The sequence below is a fragment of the Cervus elaphus genome, chromosome 21, assembly GCF_910594005.1.
Source record: "Cervus elaphus chromosome 21, mCerEla1.1, whole genome shotgun sequence".
Lineage (NCBI taxonomy): Eukaryota > Metazoa > Chordata > Mammalia > Artiodactyla > Cervidae > Cervus > Cervus elaphus.
This window is the reverse complement of record NC_057835.1, coordinates 68,608,408-68,631,476: the sequence shown is the minus strand read 5'-3', so window position 1 is coordinate 68,631,476 and position 23,069 is coordinate 68,608,408. Positions and strand designations below refer to the sequence as shown.

Genomic DNA, 23,069 nt, shown 5'->3' with positions numbered 1-23,069 from the left:
TTGTTCTGGTACTACTCTATATACGTGTATTTTATTATATGTATTTGCTTCTCAGACTGCCTTTAGGTATCCTTCAGTGAATTTCTATTATATGTTAATGCATATAATTTCCTATAAGAAAGTGAAAGTGGCTCAGTTTTGTCCAACTCTGTGACTCCACAGACTATACAGTCAGTGGAATTCTCCAGGCCAGAATACTGAAGTGGATAGCCTTTCCTTTCTCCAGGGGATCTTCCCAACCCAGGGATCAAACCCAGGTCTCCTGCATTGCAGGTGGATTCTTTACCAGCTGAGCCACAAGGGAAATCCAAGAATAATGGAGTGCGTAGCCTATCCCTTCCCCAGCAGATCTTCTGACCCAGGAATCTAACCAGGGTCTCCTGCATTGCAGGCAGATTCTTTACCAACTGAGCTATCAGGGAAGCCCTTCCTATAAGAAAATCATTCTTAATCCTTTGGGAAGTATGTGCTAGTTGGACCACTTACCTGGTTAATTGTAGTTGCTGGCTTGTCAGCTGCCTGGGAATCACATCACAGGCCTTGATTAACTTTCTATAAAAGGAGGGTATGGACTAGGGATCCCTAAGCTCACCTGTATCTCTACAATGTTATCATAATATGATTCTAATCCATCACTAGAAGTGTATTATGAAATCATTAATTAATGTTTGCAGAAGGCTTAGAGAATTTTTTAATAAGAAGTAGATACTTGTGGTTAGTGCTAATTAATAGATGACTTATTAACCTCTTCTTTTCTTATAAATTTCAGTCTGGTAAAATGTTTTGATGGCTTAATGAAATTTAGCTTTTAACACAAGCATCAGTATAGTACCTGTAGAAATGAAAAAACCTACGTGTTGACCCTTGAGCAAGGAGGGGTATTGGTTCCAGGACCCATGGTGGGCCCTGAAGTCCCACGGTCAGCCCTCTGGATCCATGGTTCTGCTTACACAGATTCAGTCAACCCCGGATCTTGTACTACTGTAGTATTTATCAGAAAAAAGTCTGCCTACTAGTGGACCTGGGAGCTTCACACCAGATCAACTGTAGTTCAGGGGTCAGCTGTAGTTATAAGGAAAGAGAAGCAGCAGCAATGTATAGTTTTTATAATTTTTCAAAATAATTTCAAATATGATATCAAGCTATAATTCCTATAGCTTCTTTGTGAAGGAGGCAAAGACAAACACTCTCATACTCTAGGGAGGCTGAGGCCCAGGGAGATTAAAGGATTATTAATTCCTTCATAAAAAGTATTGAGTGCCTATATATGGATATAATGATGAAATGATGAATAATTTACCCTACTTGACTTTCAGAGCAGGAGAGACAGATTTATAAACAAATATATTAGTTAAAAATACAGTTAATTACGGGCTTCCCTGATGGCTCAGATGGTAAACAATCTGCCTGCGGTGTAGGAAACCCAAATTCAAACCCTGGGTCGGGAAGATCCACTGGAGGTGGGAATGGCAACCCACTCCAGTATTCTCGACTGGAGAATTCCATGGACAGAGGAGCCTGGCAGGCTACAGTCCATGGAGTTGCAAAGAGTTGGACATGACTGAGCTACTAACACACATACACACACACACACACACAGTTAGTTATGGCAGACACACAGAAATGATGCTTGTACTCTGGGGTATTGTTTGGCAAAGTTCCATAGAAGAGGTGACTTTTAATGTATTCTCATTAAAGAGAGAATATAGCCATTTGATAGAAAGGGAGCAGGGTGAAGAGAAGGTCCTTGCAATAAAAGGGAATGAACATAAGTAGAGACCCAGAGTTATGAAAGGACCTGGGTATTTGAAGAACAGGGTCCAGTTCAGTGTAGGTAGAATATTACTAATTATAAATATAAATGTTATATAAGTTAAAAATTTCTAATAGCCATATTAAAAAGTAAAAAAGAAATAGGTGAGATTAGTAATAATGTATTTAATCTAATATATCTGAAATATTTATGTTGTTTTCTCATACTTAAGTATGAAGTAGTTGATTTTAAAGATCAAATCAGGTATATGTTTTACATGTACAAAACATCTCAATTTGGACTGGCCACACTTCAGGTGCTCAGTTTCTCAAAGCTTAGGGGCGTACATGTGTCAGTGCCTGTGAGAGAGAGACGGAGAGAGAAGAAATGAGAATGGGAATGAAACCGTGTGCACTCTAGAGGGGCAGGCGGAGAGATGAGCTTGAAGTGGTTGTTGGAACCCTATTCTGAGAGGCCTTGTATGCTCTCAGTCTGAATCTGGAATTTATTCTTACAGCAGTTTATGACTGTGCTTCTCAAACTATCTGTCATAAAGGACCAGATTCTTAAATTTAGAATTTGTTTCAGACTGATACTTTTGCAAAATATAACAGTGAATTAGAAAAATACAATGAGTTATACAAAGAGAAGTACCATTTTTTGGTTACTAGATTTGCCAAATACACCCTTGTTCTGTCAATTATCTGTAAAGGTGTCTGAGCTAGTGCTATTTAGTGGAATGTTCTCTGATGATAGAATGTTCTCGCTGTGCTGCCCAATGCAATATCCACGAGTCACATGTGGGTACTGAGCGTTTGAAATGCAGCTAGTGTGACTGAGAAGCTGACTATTTAATTTAATTTAATTGAAATGGTAATCACCACATTAGACTATTAGCTACTGTGTTGCACAGCCCTAAGTGTGTTTACTCTGTTTATTTTTGGTTCCGCTCAGTCTTTGTTGCCGCTCTCTGACTTTCTCTAGTGGTGCCCGGGCTTCTCACTGTGGTGGCTTCTCTTGTTGCGGAGCACAGGGTCGAGGGTGCTTGGGCTTTAGTAGTTTCGGCATGCAGGCTCAGTAGTTGCAGCTGCTGGCTCTAGAGCACGGGCTTAGTAGCTGTGGAGTAGTCGTGGTACATGGGCTCAGTTCCCCCGCGGCACGTAGGATGTTCCCCGACCAGGTATAGAACCCATGCCCCCTGCATTCCAAGGTGGATCCTTACTCACTGGACCACCAGGGAAGCCCTGAATATGTTTATTCTTAATCTTAGTATTTATATTTTGTGGAAAAACAGCTGTGGACTGAGATTGGTCCACAAACCATACTTGGAGTAGCACCGTGTACATCATGGTCTCTAGAGCTAGAAAGCCTTTGTGTGTCTTTGGAAAGTTACTTAATCTCTCACTATCCCAGGATCCTCAATTCTAATATGAAGGTAATAATGAGAAACTGTCTCATAGAGTTGTCATGAGGATTAAAGGATGTGGAGGGGATAGGGTTAGGGAGAGGATCAAGAAAAGGTAACATGTGAAAGGGCCTCAAAGAATGAGTTCCATAGGCCTTTCAGGTAGAGGGAACTCTGAAATGGATTTAGATCATACTCTGTTTAGAAGAAGGGCTTTCCAGGTGGAGCTAGTGGTAAAGAATCTGCCTGCCAATGCAGGAGATGCAAGAGATGTGGGTTCGATTCCTAGGTCAGAAAGATCCCCTGGAGAAGCAAATGGCAACCCACTCCAATCCCATAGACAGAGGAGCCTGGGGGGGTGGGTGGGCTACAGTCCATGGGGTTGCAAAGAGCTGGACACAACTGAGCACTATACTGTTCAGAAAAAGGGGTGGCAGATAACACTGCCCGAGCCCTGTCACTGGGTTTCCCTGCTGGCTCAGCTGGTGAAGAATCTGCCTGTGATGCAGGAGACCTGGGTTGGGAAGATCGCCTGGAGGGGGGCATGGCAACCTATTCCAGTATTCTTGCCTAGAGAATCCCATGGACAGAGGAGCCTGCCAAGCTGCAGTTCATGGGGTCACAAAGAGTCAGACATGATTAAGCACAGCACGGCACATTCCTATCACTGTTAGCGCTATTTCTTCCTCTCTTTCCTAGTTATCTTCTTATTATAATCTTTTGGCGTATTTTAAACTGATTTCTAGGCAATATGTGAATTTGTGGTTTTAATAAATGCTATGCTATCAATAGAGACAACTGCTGTCTCTTTCCTTCATCCCTGGGAGCTATGAATTTGGTGGGAGGCTGGGTACCAGCTGAGAAGGGAAGGGGAATCCTATTTGAAAAGCAGTCCCTGGGTTATGGGCAGGTACCTGTGAGAGTCTTTTCTCCTAACGTGTATTTCTTCCTTACACAGATGATTTTGGGAAGAAAACTGCCTGGAAAAACAATGAAGTTTCTTCTCTTCATATTTGTCGGTGTTCACCTTTTACCCCTGGCCTCTGGGAAAGCTATACATGGGAATGGCACCTCTCAGAGGACTTTTCAGGAAATCAAAGAAGAAATAGCCCACTATGGAGATGTTGCTAAAGCAATCATCAACTTTACTGTTTATGGTAAAGGCCAGAACAGATCCTATGAGCGACTGGCACTTCTGGTTGATACTGTTGGACCCAGACTAAGTGGCTCCAAGAGCCTAGAAAAGGCCATCGAGATCATGCAGCAAAACCTGCAGGGAGATGGGCTGGAGAACGTCCACCTGGAGCCTGTCAAAATACCCCACTGGGAGAGGGGGGAGGAATCTGCTGTGATGCTGGAGCCGAGGATTCACAAGATGGCTATTTTGGGTCTTGGCAGCAGCATTGGAACGCCCCCAGAAGGTATGATTTGCTTTTGCAAGTCAGTTTGCTGTTTTCATTATAAAACTAATGCCATGTGACGTAACTGGTTATAGTGTGCCTGGTTCACATTATAATTGGGTGATAAAAAGAAAGAATCATTTTCCATTTCATTGGCTTCATGAGCTCTTTACTCATACTCTTTTTTTTCCCCCTTCCCTTATCCCCCTCTCTTTTCTGAAAGTGTTACTTTTTAAAATGAAGCATCTACAACTATCGGTCCATGATACTTATTAACTGAATCACTTAATAATTTCTATCTAGTATAACATTAGTATCATTTTGTAGAGAATGTGATATATGTAAATAGGTCACAAAAGCTATGATTTCTTTCAAGGGCCCTCAATGAACAGAACTTCTTAGAATTAATGAAATAGGGGACAGAGCCTTGCACATTGAATTGATTTGAAGTAATTATTTTAACAGAACTCAAGGCCTCTAATGTAAGGAGCTGTCTAGGATGGAGTTCTGTCTTTACTCAGCAGCACTCAGTCTCAGCTTCATCAGACAATATAAATGCTTAGATCAGGAACATATAAGCAGTCAACAGTGAGCCATTGATCAGTAATGGATTTTTCATGGACTATGCATGTATTCATGGACTGTTTTCCTATGACACAGTAACTATAGTAGAGTTGGTGCACCAACCCTCCACACAGTTAAAAATCTGCACAGAACTTATAGTCATCCCTCCATATATATGGTTTGGTTCTTCTGTATCCGTGAGTTTCTGTATTTGCATATTCAACCAACTATAGATCATATAGTACTGTTGTATTTACTATTGAAAAAAATCTACGTATAAGTGGACCTGTGCAGTTAAAACCTGTGTTGTTCAAGGGTTAGCTGTAGTTGATAAAAAAAAAAAAAAACACAGTTGAGATTTTTTAAAAACTTTATAGAAACCTTTGACCTTCTCTAATGCCAAGAGAAACATCCAGTAGAGAAGCAGATGGTTAGCTTTTTAAAAGCACCTTCAGTGAGATATCAGGACTTCCCTGGTGGTCCAGTGGTTAAGACCCCCCATTTCTGCTGCAGAGAGCACGGGTTTGATCCCTGGATGGGGAGTTAAGACCCTGCATGCCACTGGGCACAGCCAAAAAAGAAATCTTTATTGAGATATAATTCCCATATCATAATTACTCACCCATTTGTACTTTAGTGGTTTTTAATATATTCACAGAACTAGCACAATCTTAACTGGAGAACATTTCATCACCCCCTGAAGAAACTTCAAACTCATCAGCAGTCATGCTTCATCCCTTTCCTACCACCATCCGAAGCCCCAGGCAACCACTAATTTATTTCCTGTCTTTATGGATTTGCCTTTTCTGGATAATTCACAAGAATGAAATAATACATTAGTATTTTCTTTTGTGACTGAATTTTTTCACGTAGCATGCATTTCAGGTTCATCCATGTTGTAGCATGTATTGATACTTAATTCATTTTTATTGTTGAAAAATTTTCCATTTTATAGATATACCATATTTTATTTATCCATAGATCAACTGATGAACATTTTTTCCCACCTTTCAGCTAATAAGAATAATGCTATAAACATTCATGTGCAAGTTTTTTGTATGTACTTTATTTCTCTTGAGTACATACCAAAGAGTGAAATTGCTTGTGGATATCATAACTCTTTGTTTAACTTTCAGAGGAATTACCAAGCTGTTTTCCAAATTGACCACGCCATTTTACATTTTTACTCATGTGTTCTAATTTTTATACATATGTGTCAGAACTTGTTTTCTATCTTTTTGGTTACAGTGGGTATGAAGTGATATTCATTGTGGTTTCCATTTGCACTTCTATAATGGCTAATGATTTTGAGCACCTTTCCATGTTCATGTTGCCATTTGTGTATCTTTTTCAGAGAAATGTACATTTGAAGCCTTTGTCCAGTTTTTTTTTAAGTTACTTATTTATTATTGACTGTACTGGGTTTTTGTTACTGTGTGTGGACTTTCATTAGTTGCAGCGAGTGGGAACTACTCTCTGGTTGCAGTGCATGGGCATCTCATTGCAGTGGCTTCTCTTATTACCGAGCATGGACTCTAGCTAGGCACATGGGCTCAGTAGTTGTGGCCATGGGCTTATAGAATGTTGCTCTTTGGCATGTGGAATCTTCCTGGAGCAGGGATTGAACCTGTGTCCCCTGCATTGGCAGGTGTATTCTCAACCACTGTACCACCAGGGAAATCACTTTGCCCAGTTTTTAATTGTGCTAATTGAATTTTTATTATTGAATTGCATAAGCTCTTCATGTATTCTGGATGCAAGTCTCTTATCAGTGTGATTTACTAATGTTCTTTCCCATTCTATGGATTGTTTTTGTGTGTGTTTTGTTTTAAAACTTTCCTGATGGTAGTATTTCCTGCAGAAATGTCTTTAATTCTGAATTAGCACAATTTCTCTAATTGTTTTCTGTTGTTTGTACTTTTACTGTTATGTTTAAGAAACCATTGCCTAAACCAGGTCACAAAGATTTATTCCTGTTTTATTCCTAGTTTTATTTATTCTTCTAAGGGTTCTATAACTTTTGCTCTTAAATTTAGGTTTGTGAGTTAATTTTAGATGTGAGGTAGGAGTTCAACTTTGTTCTTTTGCTGTGGTTATTCATTTGTCTTAGCATTACCTGTTGAAGAGACTATTTTTTCCCCATTGAATTGGATGCATTTCATTTATTGATTTTCAGATGTTAAACCAACCTTACATTCCTGAGCTAAATCCCACTTGGTTATGGTGTAGGAAGCCTGGTGTGCTGCAGTCCATGGGGTCTCAAAGAGTCAAACATGACTGAGCGGCTGGACAATAGCTCGTTACCCTGCTGTGTCCAACGTCTGTTCTCTAGGTCTGTGTCTCTATTCCTGCCCCGCAAATTCATTGGATTCTTTTTTAAATTTATTTATTTTTAATTGAAGGATAATCACTTTACAATATCGTGTTGGTTTCTGCCATACATCAACATGAATCAGCCATAGACATGCATATGTCCCCTCTCTTCCACCTACCACCCCATCCCACCCCTCTAGATTATCTCAGAGTACCAGTTTGAGCTCCCTGATTCATAGAGTTAATTTTCACTGGCTATCTATTTTTCTATTTTATATATGGTGGGGTATATATTTGCTCTCATCACATTCTTGAATCACAGTTTTTTATAACTTCTGACACTTTGAATTTGTCATTTCATTGTCTTCTGGCCTCCATTGTTTCTGATGAGAAGTTAGCTGTCCACATTACTGCAATTCCCTTATACAGACATACCTTGGAGATATTGTGGTTTGGTTCCAGACTTCTGCAATAAAGTGGATATTGCAAGAAAGTGAGTCACATGATTTTTTTTTGTTTGCTTCCTAGTACATGTAAAAGTTATATTTATACTATACTATAGTCCATTAAGTGGGTAATATCAGTGTGTCTAAAAACTGTACATGCCTTAATTAAAAAATAATGTGGTTGGGAAAATGGCACCAATGGACTTGCTCAACACAGGATTGCCATAAACCTTCAATTTGTTAAAAAGAAAAACACAGTAACCGTGAAGGACAGTAAAATGAGGTATGCTTCTATGTGACAAGTCATTTTGCTATTACTGATTTCAAGAGTTTTATCTTTGTTTCCAGTTTTCAGTGTTTTGATTTTGATGTATCTAGGTGGGAATCTCTTTCCTTTTATCTTGATTAGAGGTTGTTGAACTTCATTTATAGATTAATATTTTTCATCAATTTGGGAAATTTTCAAGTTTTTTCTCTATAAATATATTTTCTACCCTCTTTTTGCTCTTTTCTCCTTCTGGTACTTCAGTTATAAGTACGTTGCTGCACTTAATGCTGTCCCACACTTCTCTGAGGCTCTGTCCATTTTCTTCCTCTCTTTCCCCCTCTTTCTCTTTTCTTCAGATTGCATAATCTGTATCAATCTATCACTAAATTCATTAATTCTTTCTTCTGATAACTTGAATATACTACTGAGTCCCTCTACTGATTTTTTCTTTTCAGTTATTTTACTTTTCAGCTCCACAATTTCCTTTTGGTCTTTTCTCCCATTTCTGTCTTTTGATTGGTATTCTCCATTTGATGGAACATTGTCACCATACCTTCCTTTAGTCCTTTAAGTATGGTTTCCTTTAGTTCCTTGAGCATATTTATAATAGCTGCTTCGAAGTCTGTGTCTGCGACAACTTGACCCCCTCCAGGCAGTATCTCTTGCCTGCTTTTTTGTGTGTGTATTGGTCACACTTGCCTATTTCTTTTCATGTCCCATTTATTTTTTTTTGTTGTTTAAAACTGATTTTAAATAATGTATTTTAGCAATTCTGAATACTGATTGTTGTCCCTTCTCCACTGCCCACTGGAGGTGATGTTGTTTTTATTGTTTTGTCCTTTATTTGCTTAATGAGTTAGTTTTACTAACTTTGTGAAGTCTCTTTCTCCCATAGTGTGCAGATTCTGACGTCCCTACTCACGGTGCTTTTATTTTTCCTTTAGTCTGGCTCTCTGGGTGTCATCCTGAGGTCTGTACAAGCCATTTACTGGCCAAAGGTTGTGCTTAGGTCCCCTTAGCCAGTTATATCTTTACTCTTTATTGTTGGATGTTTGTTGTTTAAGGGCTGTTATTAAAACTAATGAATTTATGATTTTGCCCCAAGTTCAGTCAGGGCCTAGTGGCTTGAACATCCCTTCTCCAATCAGTCTTGAGAGGTCACAGCCTTGGACATGCACATAGTGTTCCAGCTTGCGAGGATGCAGATGATTTTAATATTAAGCCTAGCTTAATAATATTTCCCCCTATGTCAGAATAGCTTGTTTTACAGCCAGTATTTGGTTAGAGGTTGCACTTAAGCCTCTGTGCCAGTAGGGCCTCTGCCCTTTGCTGAGGCATCTGTGTGCAGCTTGAAAAAGGTTTTCAACCTGACCATGTCCAGTTTCAATTGTTTCTAAGTAGGAACATGTGCATATAGCCTTCCCAACCCCCAGGCATTATTGTGATCCAGGGAGGGCTTTTCTTGGTTGTTGTTTCTCCTTTTTTTTTTTTTTGTTGTTGTCGCTGTTGGTAAGTTTCTGATTGTTCTTCCATTTGGCTTATTGCTAGCAGTATCATGAAACTCCCAGTGTCGTGAAGTATTAGTGTCTCCCAAGCTCTCCATCATTTGCAACAACATCCTTAGGTATGGAATTCTCTGTCTTCTGTTCCAAATAAAATCACCACCCTGGTTAAGAACTTCATCCACCTGGCTTACCTCTTCCCTGGGAGTTCCTAGGAGCTCAGCACAGTGATAGTGGCCTGCTTCCCTAGAGTGACATCTCTGGCAGGTGCTAGAAGGGAGGGGTGGTAGCTGCTGGTCTTTTCAGCTTGCCTGTCCCACCGTGGGACCTCTGCCTATGAACAAGCTAAGAGAGCGGTGATCAGGTTCCAGTTTTCTCATGGCTATACTTAGTATAGTGTTTCCACCAGACAAGTAGAGGCTGGGTAGAGAAATGGGGTGAAGTAACCAGAATAGAGTTTCTGTAACATGGAACTGGGGATGGGAGAAGGAAGCAGATCATGGCCAAAAGCTACAGACTCATAATTCTAACTTAGATTTATTAATAGTGTATTTTCTTGAATGAGTGTTTCTCCACTTGCTGTATGCCCTTAGGACAATGTTGAGAGACTTTAAGTGATTTTTTAAAAATATTTTTTCCCAGTTAAATGTTTCATGGGGAAGAAGATCTGCCAAGTTTCTCACTCCAACATTCTGGATATACCACTGGGATGGCTAGTTGTGATCTCTCTGAGGCTGTATGAATAATTGAGAGAGTACTCTAAGGTTTTAGAGACCCCTCTCCTTGGGTTCTATATTGTCAACTAGGGGTTTGCTTAATTGCCTTCTATTGTCACTCATCTGTATTAGACACCAGTGCGTGCGTGTGTGTGTGTGTGTGTGTGTGTGTGTATACATATATATTTCCTTTTTAACTCTCTTAACTGTCTTTAAAGGTTTTTGTTTGTTTTGTTTTCAACAAATGAGAAAAGCAGACTACAAAAGATTAGACAATTTGCCCAGGGTTACACAACTAGTGAGAGGCCAAGTTCAGGCATGAACGAGCGTCAAATTCCGGAGTTTGTGCTTTTAGTCGTTAGACTATATTGCCTCACATGCAAATAACTTAATGTTATTTTCACTTCTAAGATTTCCTTTTTTATGCATTTGACTGAAGCAGATCTGTCTCAAGAGTTGCTGGTACCTGTACTGTGATGATACCAGTGTCTGTACCTTATTTTGGACATTTTTTCTCATTTCCCTTTCTTTTTTATCCTCATTGCTTGCATTTGTAGCTGGGCCTGCTCTTCTCTGGCTCTCTGCCTGGGAAAACTAAGCCAAGTTACTGATTACTCCTGGGGCCTTAAAAACCCAAGGGGAAGTGAATTTTACTCATTGGAGTCTACTGTGGTGTTCTGAGACTCACTTTCACCCCATTCCCTCTTCCATGGAGCTCAAGGTACATAAACAATTGTCTGGCAACTGGGCTATTTTAAGCTCTGAGAAGACTGGAGAGTTAGGCTGGATCAGGTGTGGGGAAATTCCCATGGGAGATAGAGTAAGGTCTGCATAAAAGGACCTCTAGGTACAGGTATTATGGTCCAGAGCTCATCTCCCTGGAAACCCAGGCTGTATCCTTGGTTTAGCCACCTAGTTACGTGACCTTGGCCCAGTCATTTAATCTCTTTGGCCTTAATTTTGTCACGTATGAAATGAAAAATGGCTGACTTACAAGTCTATAACATCTTTCTAGGTTAGAAAGGCTGTTGTTTTTCTGAGAATCCACAAGGGATGGGTGAAGATAATCAAAATATTAAAACAGAAGTATTCTAGGCACATGCTATGGAGCTAATGTTTTTAAACTTTCCGTTTCTAGACTTAAGTATTATAGTGTGTATTAATTTGTGTGTCCAGGTTAGGACTCTGTGAGCTATCTGTGGAAGGCTGGAAGAAGACTTTCTACTTGCATTTCTGAGAACTACTGGGTGTCTTGCACACCCACAAACTGAGCATCCTGTCTCTCCAGTGTTTCTCTTCTTTGTTAATATCTTTGCCAATCACCCAGGTGCTCAGCCTCAGAGCCTCAAAATTTTGCTAATATCATATATGGTATCTTACTTTCATGTTTTTGTCACCTGCCAGTTCAGTTTAGTTCAGTCACTCAGTTGTGTCCGACTCTTTGAGACCCCCATGGACTGCAGCACGCCAGGCCTCCCTGTCCATCACTAACTCCCAGAGTTTACTCAAACTCATGTCCATCAAGTCAGTGATGCCATCCAACCATCTCATCCTCTGTCATCCCCTTCTCCTCCCGGCTTCAAACCGCCTTCAATCTTTCCCAGCATCAGGGTCTTTTCAAATGAGTCAGTTCTTCACCTCAGGTGGCCAAAGTATTGGAGTTTCAGCTTCAGCATCAGTACTTCCAGTGAATATTTAGGACTGATTTCCTTTAGGATGGACTGGTTGGATCTCTTTGCAGTCCAAGAGACTCTCAAGAGTCTTTTCCAATACCGCAGTTCAAAAGCATCAATTCTTTGGTGCTCAGCCTTCTTTATAGTCCAACTCTCATATCCATATATGACTACTGGAAAAACCATAGCCTTGACTAGACAGACCTTTGTTGGCAAAGTAATGTCTCTGCTTTTTAATATGCTGTCTAGGTTGGTCATAACTTTTCTTCCAAGGAGCAAGCGTCTTTTAATTTCATGGCTGCAGTCACCATCTGCAGTGATTTTGGAGCCCCCCCCCAAAAAAAGCCTGTCACTGTTCCCACAGCTTACCCATCTATTTGCCATGAAGTGATGGGACCAGATGCCATGATATTAGTTTTCTGAATGTTGAATTTTAAGCCAACTTTTCCCCTCTCCTCTTTCACTTTCATCAAGAGGCTCTTTAGTGCTTCTTCACTTTCTGCTATAAGGGTGGTGTCATCTGTATATTTGAGGTTATTGATATTTCTCCTGGCAATCTTGATTCCAGCTTGTGCTTCATCTAGCCCAGCATTTCTCATGCTGTACTCTGTGTATAAGTTAAATAAGCAGGGTGGCAATATACAGCCTTGACGTACTCCTTTTCCTATTTGGAACCAGTCTGTTTTTCCATGCCAGGAATGCCTTTATTTAAGGATTCAGCTTTAATGTCTCCTCTTCTATGGAGACTTTTTCTGTGCTTACTCATCCCCAAAGAAGTATTGACAACTTCCTCTTTTCTCACTTTTTTGTACCCTATACTTGCTTATGTCATAAGCATTTCTCTACATGTAATAAGCCTCTTAGAATTAGAGATCCCAGTTTCAGTGGTTCTCGACGGGGGATAATTTTGCTCCTTAGGGGAAATTTGTCAGTGTCCGGACACAGTTTCAATGGTCATGACTGAGCGGCAGTGCCTTTAATGGGTAGAGGTCAGAAATATTGCTAAACATCTCATGGTGTACAGAACAGGCCTCCCTTTACCCACATCAAATAATCATCCATTCTAAAATGCCGGTAGTGCCAAAGTTGAGAAACTCTGTCTTAGCTCTTAACATAGTATCTCATATACAGAAAAGTTTTGAGAAATACTTGTTGAATGAATGTTTCCAGTTATCTCACTCCAGCACTCAGCTGGTCACTGAGACGTAAACGTCACGTGACCACTTTTCCACTCTCAGGTTCCTGCCGACAGTGGTATAATCGCTTGCTAACTGGTTTTCCCGAGGCCAGGCTCATGTTAATCAGTTTCCATACTGCTGATTCAGTTGTCTTTGTGAAACAGAGATCTCATTGTGTCACTCCCTGACCTAAAAGCTTTTCATTTTTCAGAGTATAGTTCAGATCCTTATGACCTTTTAAAAAGTGACCCCCGGCTGTGGTTCTAGGCTTGTGTCTAGTTTCTCCCAAGCCATCCACCCTGTGCTTCAGCCACGTGATCCTAACTGCTCTTGCTTGGACATATTCATCCCTCCTTGACTTAAAAACTGCTGCCTGGGTCTCTGCTAACCCAACCCAATCCTTCTCTGTTTAGAGAATTCCTACCCATTTTAAAGACTCATTTAAAGTGGATCTCTTCTCTAAGTCTTTCTTGAACCCCAACCTAAATAAATGTAATTGTTCTTTTATCTTCATTCTCATAGCACTTTTGTTTGCCTGTGTCATACAGTGATCACAGTTTACTATAGTTGTTGTTTACATGGTTATCTCTTGAGAAACTGTGACCTACTCCAGGGAAAAGCACATCTTAATTATCTTTGTATCTCCTTCAGCACTACACCTAGTAATGTAATACTAATGCGTATTAATTAGATATTGATTTGATGAGTAGATTGTGATAAATATTACAGTTTTAAAAAGATATTTAAAGTTTGCTTTGCAGCTGAGCTAAAGGCACAAGGGAAAGAGGAGGATAAATGAACATCAATCAAATCACGGTGAGGTTGTTTACCAGTGTATTCTTTTTGAAAATTTTAGCAACATGGATCAGAAAGCCTGGAAAGCTACAGCATAATCTTATACCAAATTCTCACCATATTAATCTTATGGGAATTTAAAATAGCCCTCCTGCCTACTCCCAGCACATCCATCAAATGAAGGCCTTCTACATTTGATCCATTTCTTAGTGAGGTGCTAATTTATGCCCAAGGACCTATCATCAGATAATTAGTTGTTTGCACCTGTCCTCTTTTCCTCCTTTGGTATCATCAGGAAAAGAGCATTTTCACTGTTTTTTTTAAAATTGGTTTGTTTGTTTGTTTTGTCAGGGCTTAATCTTTGTCTGATGCCTAATGCGATATGGGCTAATGCGATATGGGCAGAAGTGCTCTCAAGAGCCTATGTCCACCGATGATACTTGGAATTTGGAGGTGTGGGGTCAGCTGAAGGATCTGATTCTAAAGTGTCCCAAGTTGCAAATTCCCTTCTTCAGCATCACATCAGGATTGGGAATGAGAAGAAAGGGGGCAAAGGAACTCATATTTATTGAGAGCGCATCTATTACACACTAGTCATCGGGCAGATTCTGTAACATGCTGTCTTTTGGGATAGGTGTTATTCACACTTTACCCATTGCAGGCTCTGGGAGGTTCAGCCCTTTGTCCAAAGCAACACAGCATGTAATACGTGGCAGAGTCATGTCTCAAGTCATACCTTCTCGATGGCCTTCCCGCTTCACCTCGCCTCTTGGTGGGTCTTTCTGCCAGCGCTTTGCAGGTGTATCTGTTTTCCTCTTGGCTGTTTCCTCAAGAATAGGGACACTATATCTGTCTCCTGTGTGCCTTAACACTCTCACACAAACAAAGCTTAAAAAGCACAAACCGTAAGATGAAAACATTCCTAAATTTGATTGCATCAGAATTAAGTTTCTATTTAATAAAAGATACCATGAACAAAGCTGTTAGGCGGATGGAGAAATGGGAGAAGATGTTAACACTGTGTAAAATTGTTATGAGATTAATATGTCGGCTATGAACTACTGGAAATCAACAAGAAAAAGACAGTGACCCTGTTAGAAAAATGGACTAAGGCTCTGAATAAACAGTTTATAGAAGAGGAAGCCTGAAAGTTGACAAGTGTATAAAGAGATCTTAACTTATTAGTAATCAAATCAATGCAAGTTTTAAAAATAATGAGATCATTTTACAGCTGAGATGTAAAAATTCCTTGGTAGTGCTGTGGTGACATAGGAACCCTTATACATTGATTGGTGGGCATGAAGCATGGTGCCATTCTGGAGAGCAAACTGGTAATATTTAGTCCACTTAAATATATTTTCATATCCAGTGAGCAAGTAATTCACTTCCTTAGTATATTTCCCAAAGAAATTGTTACACAGGTATACATATGTACTACCTAAGGGCATGAATGCAGGATGATTATTGTAGCCTTATTTGTGGGGGTAGGGTTCATCTGGAGGTCCATCACTGGGAGAGTAGACATGTAAAATGTGGTAGATGCCCCCCAGGGTAGAAGTTGGAAGCAACAAACTGAACTCTCTCTCTCTCTCTCTATATATATATATATATAGTTTATATATATATATATATATATATATATCAACATAGATGTATTATATTGTTATATCTTACATGTATAAAGCTGTGTAATAAAAAATATAATGACATACATAATATAGTTGCATACATAAAAATATAATTTTTCATGTATGAGAATTATAGTTCACATTTTACAAGAAGACATATATGCAAAAAATATCTTTAGAATGGTTACCTACCCAGGACATGGGTTGGAGGTAGGAATGAAGAATGGGGGTAAAATAGAATCGGTTCAGTTCAGTTCAGTCACTAACTCGTGTCTGACTTTTGTGACCCCATGGACTGCAGCACTCCAGGCTTCCCTGTCCATCACCAACTCCCGGACCTTGCTCAAACTAATGTCCATTGAGTCAGTGATGCCATCCAATCATCTCATCCTCCCTTGTCCCCTTCTCCTGCTGCCTTCAATCTTTCCCAGCATCAGGGTCTTTTCCAATGAGTCAGTTCTTTGCATCGTGGCCAAAGTGTTGGAATTTCAACTTCAGTATCAGTCCTTCCAGTGAATATTCAGGACTTATTTCCTTTAGGATTGATGGGTTTTATCTCCTTGCTGTCCAAGGGACTCCCAAGAATCTTCTCCAACACCACAGTTCAGAAGCATCAATTCTTTGGCACTCAACTTTCTTTATAGTCCAACTCTCACATCCATACATGACTACTGGAAAAGCCATAGCTTTGACTAGACGGACCTTTTCCAGCAAAGTAATGTCTCTGCTTTTTAATATGTTGTCTAGGTTGGTCATAGCTTTCCTTCAAAGGAGCAAGCGTCTTTTAATTTCATGACTGCAGTCATCATTTGCAGTGATTTTGGAGCCCAAGAAAATAAAGTTTCTCACTCTTTCCTTTGTTTCCCCTTCTATTTGCCATGAAGTGATGGGACCAGATGCCATGATCTGAGTTTCTGAATGTTGAGTTTTAAGCCAGCTTTTTCACTCTCCTCTTTCAGTTTCATCAAGAGGTTCTTTAGTTCCTCTTCACTTTCTGCCATAAGAGTAGTGTCATCTGTATATCTGAGGTTATTGATATTTCTCCTGGCAATCTTGATTCCAGCTTGTGCTTCATCCAGCCCTGCATTTCACATGATATACTCTGCATATAAGTTAAATAAACAGGGTGACAATATATGTCCATGATGTACTTCTTTCCCAATTTGGAACCAGAAATAACTCCAAAAAGAATGAAGAGATAAAACCAAAGTGAAAACAACACCCAGTTGTGGACGTGACTGGTGATGGAAGTAAAGTCCAATGCTATAAAGAACAATATTGCATAGAAACCTGGAATGTTAGATCCATGAATCAAGGTAAATTGGAAGTGGTCAAACAGGAAATGGCAAGAGTGAACATTGACATTTTAGGAATCAGTGAACTAAAATGGACTGGAATCGGTGAATTCAATTCAGATGACCATTATATCTACTACTGTGGGCAAGAATCCCTTAGAAGAAATGGAGTAGCCCTCATAGTCAACAAAAGAGTCCAAAATGAAGTACTTGGGTACAATTACTTTTTGCCTTTTCCTACTGTTCATGGAATCTCAAGGCAAGAATACTGAAGTGGTTTGCCATTCCCTTCTCCAGTGGACCTTGTTTTGTCAGAACTCTCCGCTATGATCCATCTGTCTTGGGTGGCCCTACAGGGCATGGCTCATAGTTTCATCAAGTTAGGCTGTGGTCCATGTGATTAGTTTGGTTAGTTTTCTGTGACTGTGGTTTTCTTTCTGTCTTCCCTCTGATGGATGGGTGGGGCCATGCTCAGTAAAGCTTTAATCCAATTTTCTGTTGATTGGCAGGGCTGTGTTCCCTTACTGTTGTTTGGCATAAGGCCAAATCATAGTGGGGGTAATGAGGATAATGGTGACTTCCTTTAAAGGGTCTTGTGCACATGCTGTTGTATTCTGTGCCCCTGACCCTGCAGCAGGCCACTGCCAACCCATGCCTCTGTCAGAGACTCCTGGACACTCACAGGCAAGTCTGGCTCAGTCTCTTGTGAGGACACTGCTCCTTTCTCCTGGGTCCTGGTGCACACAAGGTTTTGTTTCTGCCCTCCAAGAGTCTGTTTCCCCATTCCTGTGGAAATTCTGTAATCGAATCCCACTGGCCTCCAAAGTCAAATTCCCTGTGGGTTCTCAGTCTCTTTACCAGATCCCCAGGTTGGGAAATAGAATAAATAAATTAAAAACAAGCATATAAAATATTTGCCTTGAAGAGGCCAATGAGGATGGTATACTATAAACTAAGGAGTATAATTGGCCTAGTACTTTGATCCACCTGCCTGTCTATGAGCCATGAGGTTAAGGTAGACATCTGGGTAATTTGTTATTTTCTCCAAGAGGAAAGGAAACCATTTCTCTTTTACTTTTTAAACATTATCCAGTTACCTCTTCATCCATAATCTTATGGTAATCACTTAGATTTATGTTTACACAATGTAAAATCTTTACTTTTTACTTATATGTTTTTAGTTTGAATATAATATACAATATTTGTCATTTTTATATTTTAACTTTCAAAACTTCTGAAAGCAGGGATGATGTCTTTTTTTTTTTTTTGCTTTGTGCAGCCTTTAGCATAGTCAGACCCTTAGGTCACATTAGTTTAATTTTTTGGAAAATCTTCTAGGAAGAAGCTTTGTTTTTAAATCTGAATGTATGGATGGTGTTCCCTAGAGACTTGATGATGAAATAATGTAGGTTGATAATACCCAGGTATCCTTTCTAAAAAACACCCTTTTCCAGCTCACATTTCATCCTGTCCTTTCTTTTAACAAATCTCTGACTCCCTTTTACTAATGGACAATATCATTGGTTAATAACTATAGGTTTTTGATAATTGGTGTTGTGGATGAACCTAAGAAACGTGTTCAGTAATCAAAAGACTACAGTTAGTATTGAATTACATCATGAAGCACTAGGAAATTTAGATATTTCTTCTCAACAGCTGTGAATCTTTATTTCTCTTTCTCTTTGTATCCCTGTTGTTTGTGCTCTCTCTGTTGTTTCTTTCTCTGTACCTCTCTGTGCTAACCATCTCTGCCCTTCTCTCTTATTACTCTCTTTATTTCATGCTTTCTTTCTTTTTGTTTTTTGCTTTGCACTCTGTCTTTTTATTTTGTCTTCTTTCGTTTCCTGCTTCCTAGTTTCTGGTTCATTGCCTCACCAACAGGGTGGTCCAAGGCTGATGTCTTTGCAGCTCTGTCAGGTTATTGCTTTAGATACAACTGGAACTGCTGCCTTTTTCTTAGTCTGTAAAGGTCCTCTTTGACAGCCTCATTGTGTTCTTAGAATTACAATCACTTGAAGCAAGTTGGTGAGCACATGTCTTGTACTCTTAGAGCAGTAGAGGGGATATTTGTGATGTGTTTCACATTGAAAGGCTTCCCTGGTGGCTCAGATGGTAAAGAATCCACCTGCAATGCAGGAAACCCATAATCAATCCCTGGGCCAGGAAGATCCTCTGCAGAAGGGAATGGCTACCCAGTATTCTTGCCTGGAGAATTCCATGGACAGAGGAGCCTTGTGGGCTACAGTCCATGGAGTCTCAGAGAGTTGGACATGACTGAGCAACTGACACTTTCATTTTCATATTGAAAATGGTTTCCTCAGAATCAGTGTTGTTTTGATGGCTACTGGGAAAACACATCAGTGATATCGATTAGCTGAAGGTACTTTGATTTCTCCAGGGTCACTCAATAGGCCAAGGCTTGTGGGACTCCTCACATTCTTGATTTTCTTTGTTTGAAAAAAACTTGCATATACATTTTCCAGGAAGTTTTAGAATTTTATATCGTCAAATTGAAACATGTTTCTGAGGAAACATTAAGATTTTTCATCTTTAGAAGTAGATGGCTTAGAGGTTTTAGACAGACTACTGGTAAATACATTGGATTCTCAATGCCTGATTGACAAAGTGAGTGATAAATAAACCTCTGGGACCAGATGGCATCCACCTAGTGTTTTCAAAGAAAGTTGATGGTAAAACTGTCAAAACTTGTTTAAATTATATTTAATCCTTGTTAGTTGCCACTGAGCCCAAGAATTATCAGATTTGTGACCACCCACCATAGGAATTCTTCCAAGAAGACCTTGAGAAGTAAATTTTGTTGGTGATCATAAGTTTTTATTTCACCCTTATATATGACAAGGTAATATGTAGGACACTTATGAAAGGTGCATATAAATGACAGAAGATGATGTCTAAATAATGGTGAAAACCTAAGACAGGGCCAGATCAGATTTATAACTGGTGGGAACTGCTGTGAACTTATAAATAAGGGAAATTTTTGGATAAACATTTTTCAGAAAACATTCTCTTGGCTCTGTGTGACAAATAGATGAGAAAGGAGGAAGATCACAGGGAGTTCAGATTTGAGGGGCTAACAGTTTGGATAATGATTTCATAAATGGAGACATGTATATATATTGTTCAGCCTGTGTGTCTTGTGGGATCTTAGTTCCCCACCAGGGATTGAACCTGGGCCCCTGTAGTGAAAGTGCTGAGTCCTAACCACTGGACTGCCAGGGGATTCCTCCATGAATATTATTAAATAAAGATCTATGAATACATTTTGGATATGAGAGATCAGGAATGGGAGGAATTAAAGATTACAGAGCTTTCGAGTCTGAGTTAATAAAGAAACCGTAATGATACCACAGAGAAAGAAGAGAATTAGGGAAGGAATTAGACTGAAGACAGTCAAAATTGGGTTAGTTTTTAATACACTGACCTTTTGAGGGTGATTCCATAGAAAACTTTCATGTTCTCTTATAGAACGTTCCCAAATGCCACAAAAGGTTAGCAGTGGGCCAGGATGGTCACTAATCTCACCTATGGGACATTTCTTATTTTCTTTAGTTAAATTCTACAAACAATGGAATTCTCTACTGATACTGCCATAACAGTGATTCATGTTTACTTATCTGTCAAATCAATGTAGTGAGCTTGATTCAGACAAGAGCTGCGAATAACCTCTTCCTCTCCAGGCCCTGAGGGTCGCATCTCTCACATGGCAAGGGCAGCAACTGGTTGTTGTGTTGGCACCCTCTGTATGCCCAGCACAGGATTAGGTGGCAATGATACCCAGATGAGTCAAACAAGGAGAAACGCTGGTGTAAGTAAGATGGCAACATAGAGAAGCTGCATGTGTGGATTAAACAAGCCTGTAGAGGGACATGACATTGAAGGGTGAAGGATTCCCTGAGGCTAAGAAGGAAAAAGAGATATTCCTAAGACCGGAAAGAAGAGAAGCAAAGCCATGAGGATGTGAAAGTGTCTGATGAATTTGCCTGATGACTGGAGGAGCATGTGTATAGAGAGAAGAAGGGGATATGATAGGGCTGGGAAGGTACAAAGGCAGACTGCCGAAAACCTTGCTAAGGTCATCTTGTTCATTCTTACTTTCTTAGGACAGAAATTATTTCTAGGGTAAGGAAAGAAGGGAAGGGGAGATTAGATAGTAACCAAATTGGTGTCTCCTAGTAAAGCATAAAGAACTAGCTATGAAGAGTTTTGAGTTTTAATCTTTGTTATTATATCATGTGACCAGGACAGTTAAAAATTTGTCTGAATGATTTGGGGTCAATTTCGTTGGTATTTATAATTATTACTAGTAATTGTGTAATTTGTATTTGATATGAGAATTCTTCAGAGTTTTTAAAGTAAGATGTCTAGGTTTTTGGTTTTAAAATATCTAATGCACCAAACAGTAGCTCATAGTTTCTTGATCATACCAGATCAACGAAATAATTTCCAGTCTTGTCTTCACATGCAACTGCTAACCTCGTTGTCTACTATAAATAAAGTTCACCTCCTTCTTTATGCTGCCATTTTGTGATCTATCTCTATCAGTCTTACTATGATCCAAATGACTTTAAAGCTAGTATAGCTTTTAGTAAAAGAATGCTTTGCAAAGGATATGTTTTTTAAAAAGTTCAGACTTCCATATTGTGCTGCCCCTGAACCTTACTCTTCAAGTGGATTTTCTCTACTTTTTGGTGAAATTACCACAAAACATCCAGGACTTTGCTGAGAAGGCTCTCGGCTGTCTCTCTCAGTTCATGGAACAAGTCATTTGTTCTCGGACTGTATTTAATGCATTATTTTCATCCCAAAGAACAATTATTCAGCACTCATCTTTGGGTAGAGTGGTGCTGTACCTGGTCTAAACAAAAACTAAATAACTAATGATGTGCCATTAGTTCCATACAGTTCCATACAGTTCTTTAAAACAATATTTTCCTGGTTTTAAAAAGTAATGCAAATGAATTCTTTTTAATGGCTGAGTAATATTCCATGGTGTATATGTACCACAGCTTCCTTATCCATTCATCTGCTGATTCATTTGAACCAGTCCTAATGAGATGGATGAAGCTGGAGCCCATTATACAGAGTGAAGTAAGCCAGAAAGATAAAGAACATTACAGCATACTAACACATATATATGGAATTTAGAAAGGTGATAACGATAACCCTATATGCAAAACAGAAAAAGAGACACAGAAATACAGAACAGACTTTTGAACTTTGTGGGAGAATGTGAGGGTGGGATATTTCAAAAGAACAGCATGTATACTATCTATGGTGAAACAGATCACCAGCCCAGGTGGGATGCATGAGACAAGTGCTCCGGCCTGGTGCACTGGGAAGACCCAGAGGAATCGGGTGGTGAGGGAGGTGGGAGGGGGGATCGGGATTGGGAATACGTGTAAATCCATGGCTGATTCATATCAATGTATGACAAAACCCAATGGAAAAAAAAATAAAATAAAGAATGACTGTGAAAAAAAAAAAAAAAGTAATGCATTTCTTTTCAAATGTAAAAATTCAAAAGCTAAAGAAAAGCACAAGTAGGAATACAAAATAACATGAAATCATATTGCCCAAAGGTAAGAGCTAAGAACATTTTGATCTATATACATCTTCTATTTTTTCTTCATTTGGATGTTTATATGCATTTACAATACATTGTGAACATTTCTATGCTTCTTAATGACTGTGCAGTATAATTGTTCAGAACATGGCTTTGAGGTTGTCTCCTGATTTGATTGCTAATTGGCAATGTGACCTTTATCAAATTATTTAACCTTCAAAAGGCTGTGTTGTATTTTCTGCAGAAACGTGATAATAATAGTGTTTACCTCATAGGGTTAGAGTCAGGACAAAGTGAGATAATACATATAATGCATTCAGTGCCTGGCGCGTAGCGTTTTATTATCTGAGTCCTTTATTACTGATATTTCAGTTGTTTGTAGGGTTTTTTTTCCTGCATGTAATATTTGCTAAGCTACATGACACAGTTGGTGTCATCAGATTTCTTACTGTGCAGTTGTTGATTTGTGTCTAGTTCAATTATAAAGAAGGAACTGCTGAGCCAGACTCTCGCCCCATTGCAGGTGGCCCCCTGGGAGTTTTTCCGTGG

At 39.5% G+C, this 23,069-nt stretch overlaps 1 protein-coding gene across 6 annotated transcripts in view; it reads left to right on the top strand.

Annotated features, from left to right (window-relative positions):
* The window catches only part of CPQ (carboxypeptidase Q), a 529,074-nt gene that overhangs the window by 115,124 nt on the left and 390,881 nt on the right, over positions 1 to 23,069 (top strand). For all 6 annotated transcript variants that reach the window (XM_043879137.1, XM_043879138.1, XM_043879135.1 and 3 more), the window contains one exon: positions 4,117 to 4,579. In XM_043879137.1, coding sequence (XP_043735072.1) covers positions 4,117 to 4,579 — 463 coding nt within the window. Of the gene's footprint in view, positions 1 to 4,116; positions 4,580 to 23,069 lie in introns of those variants that run through there.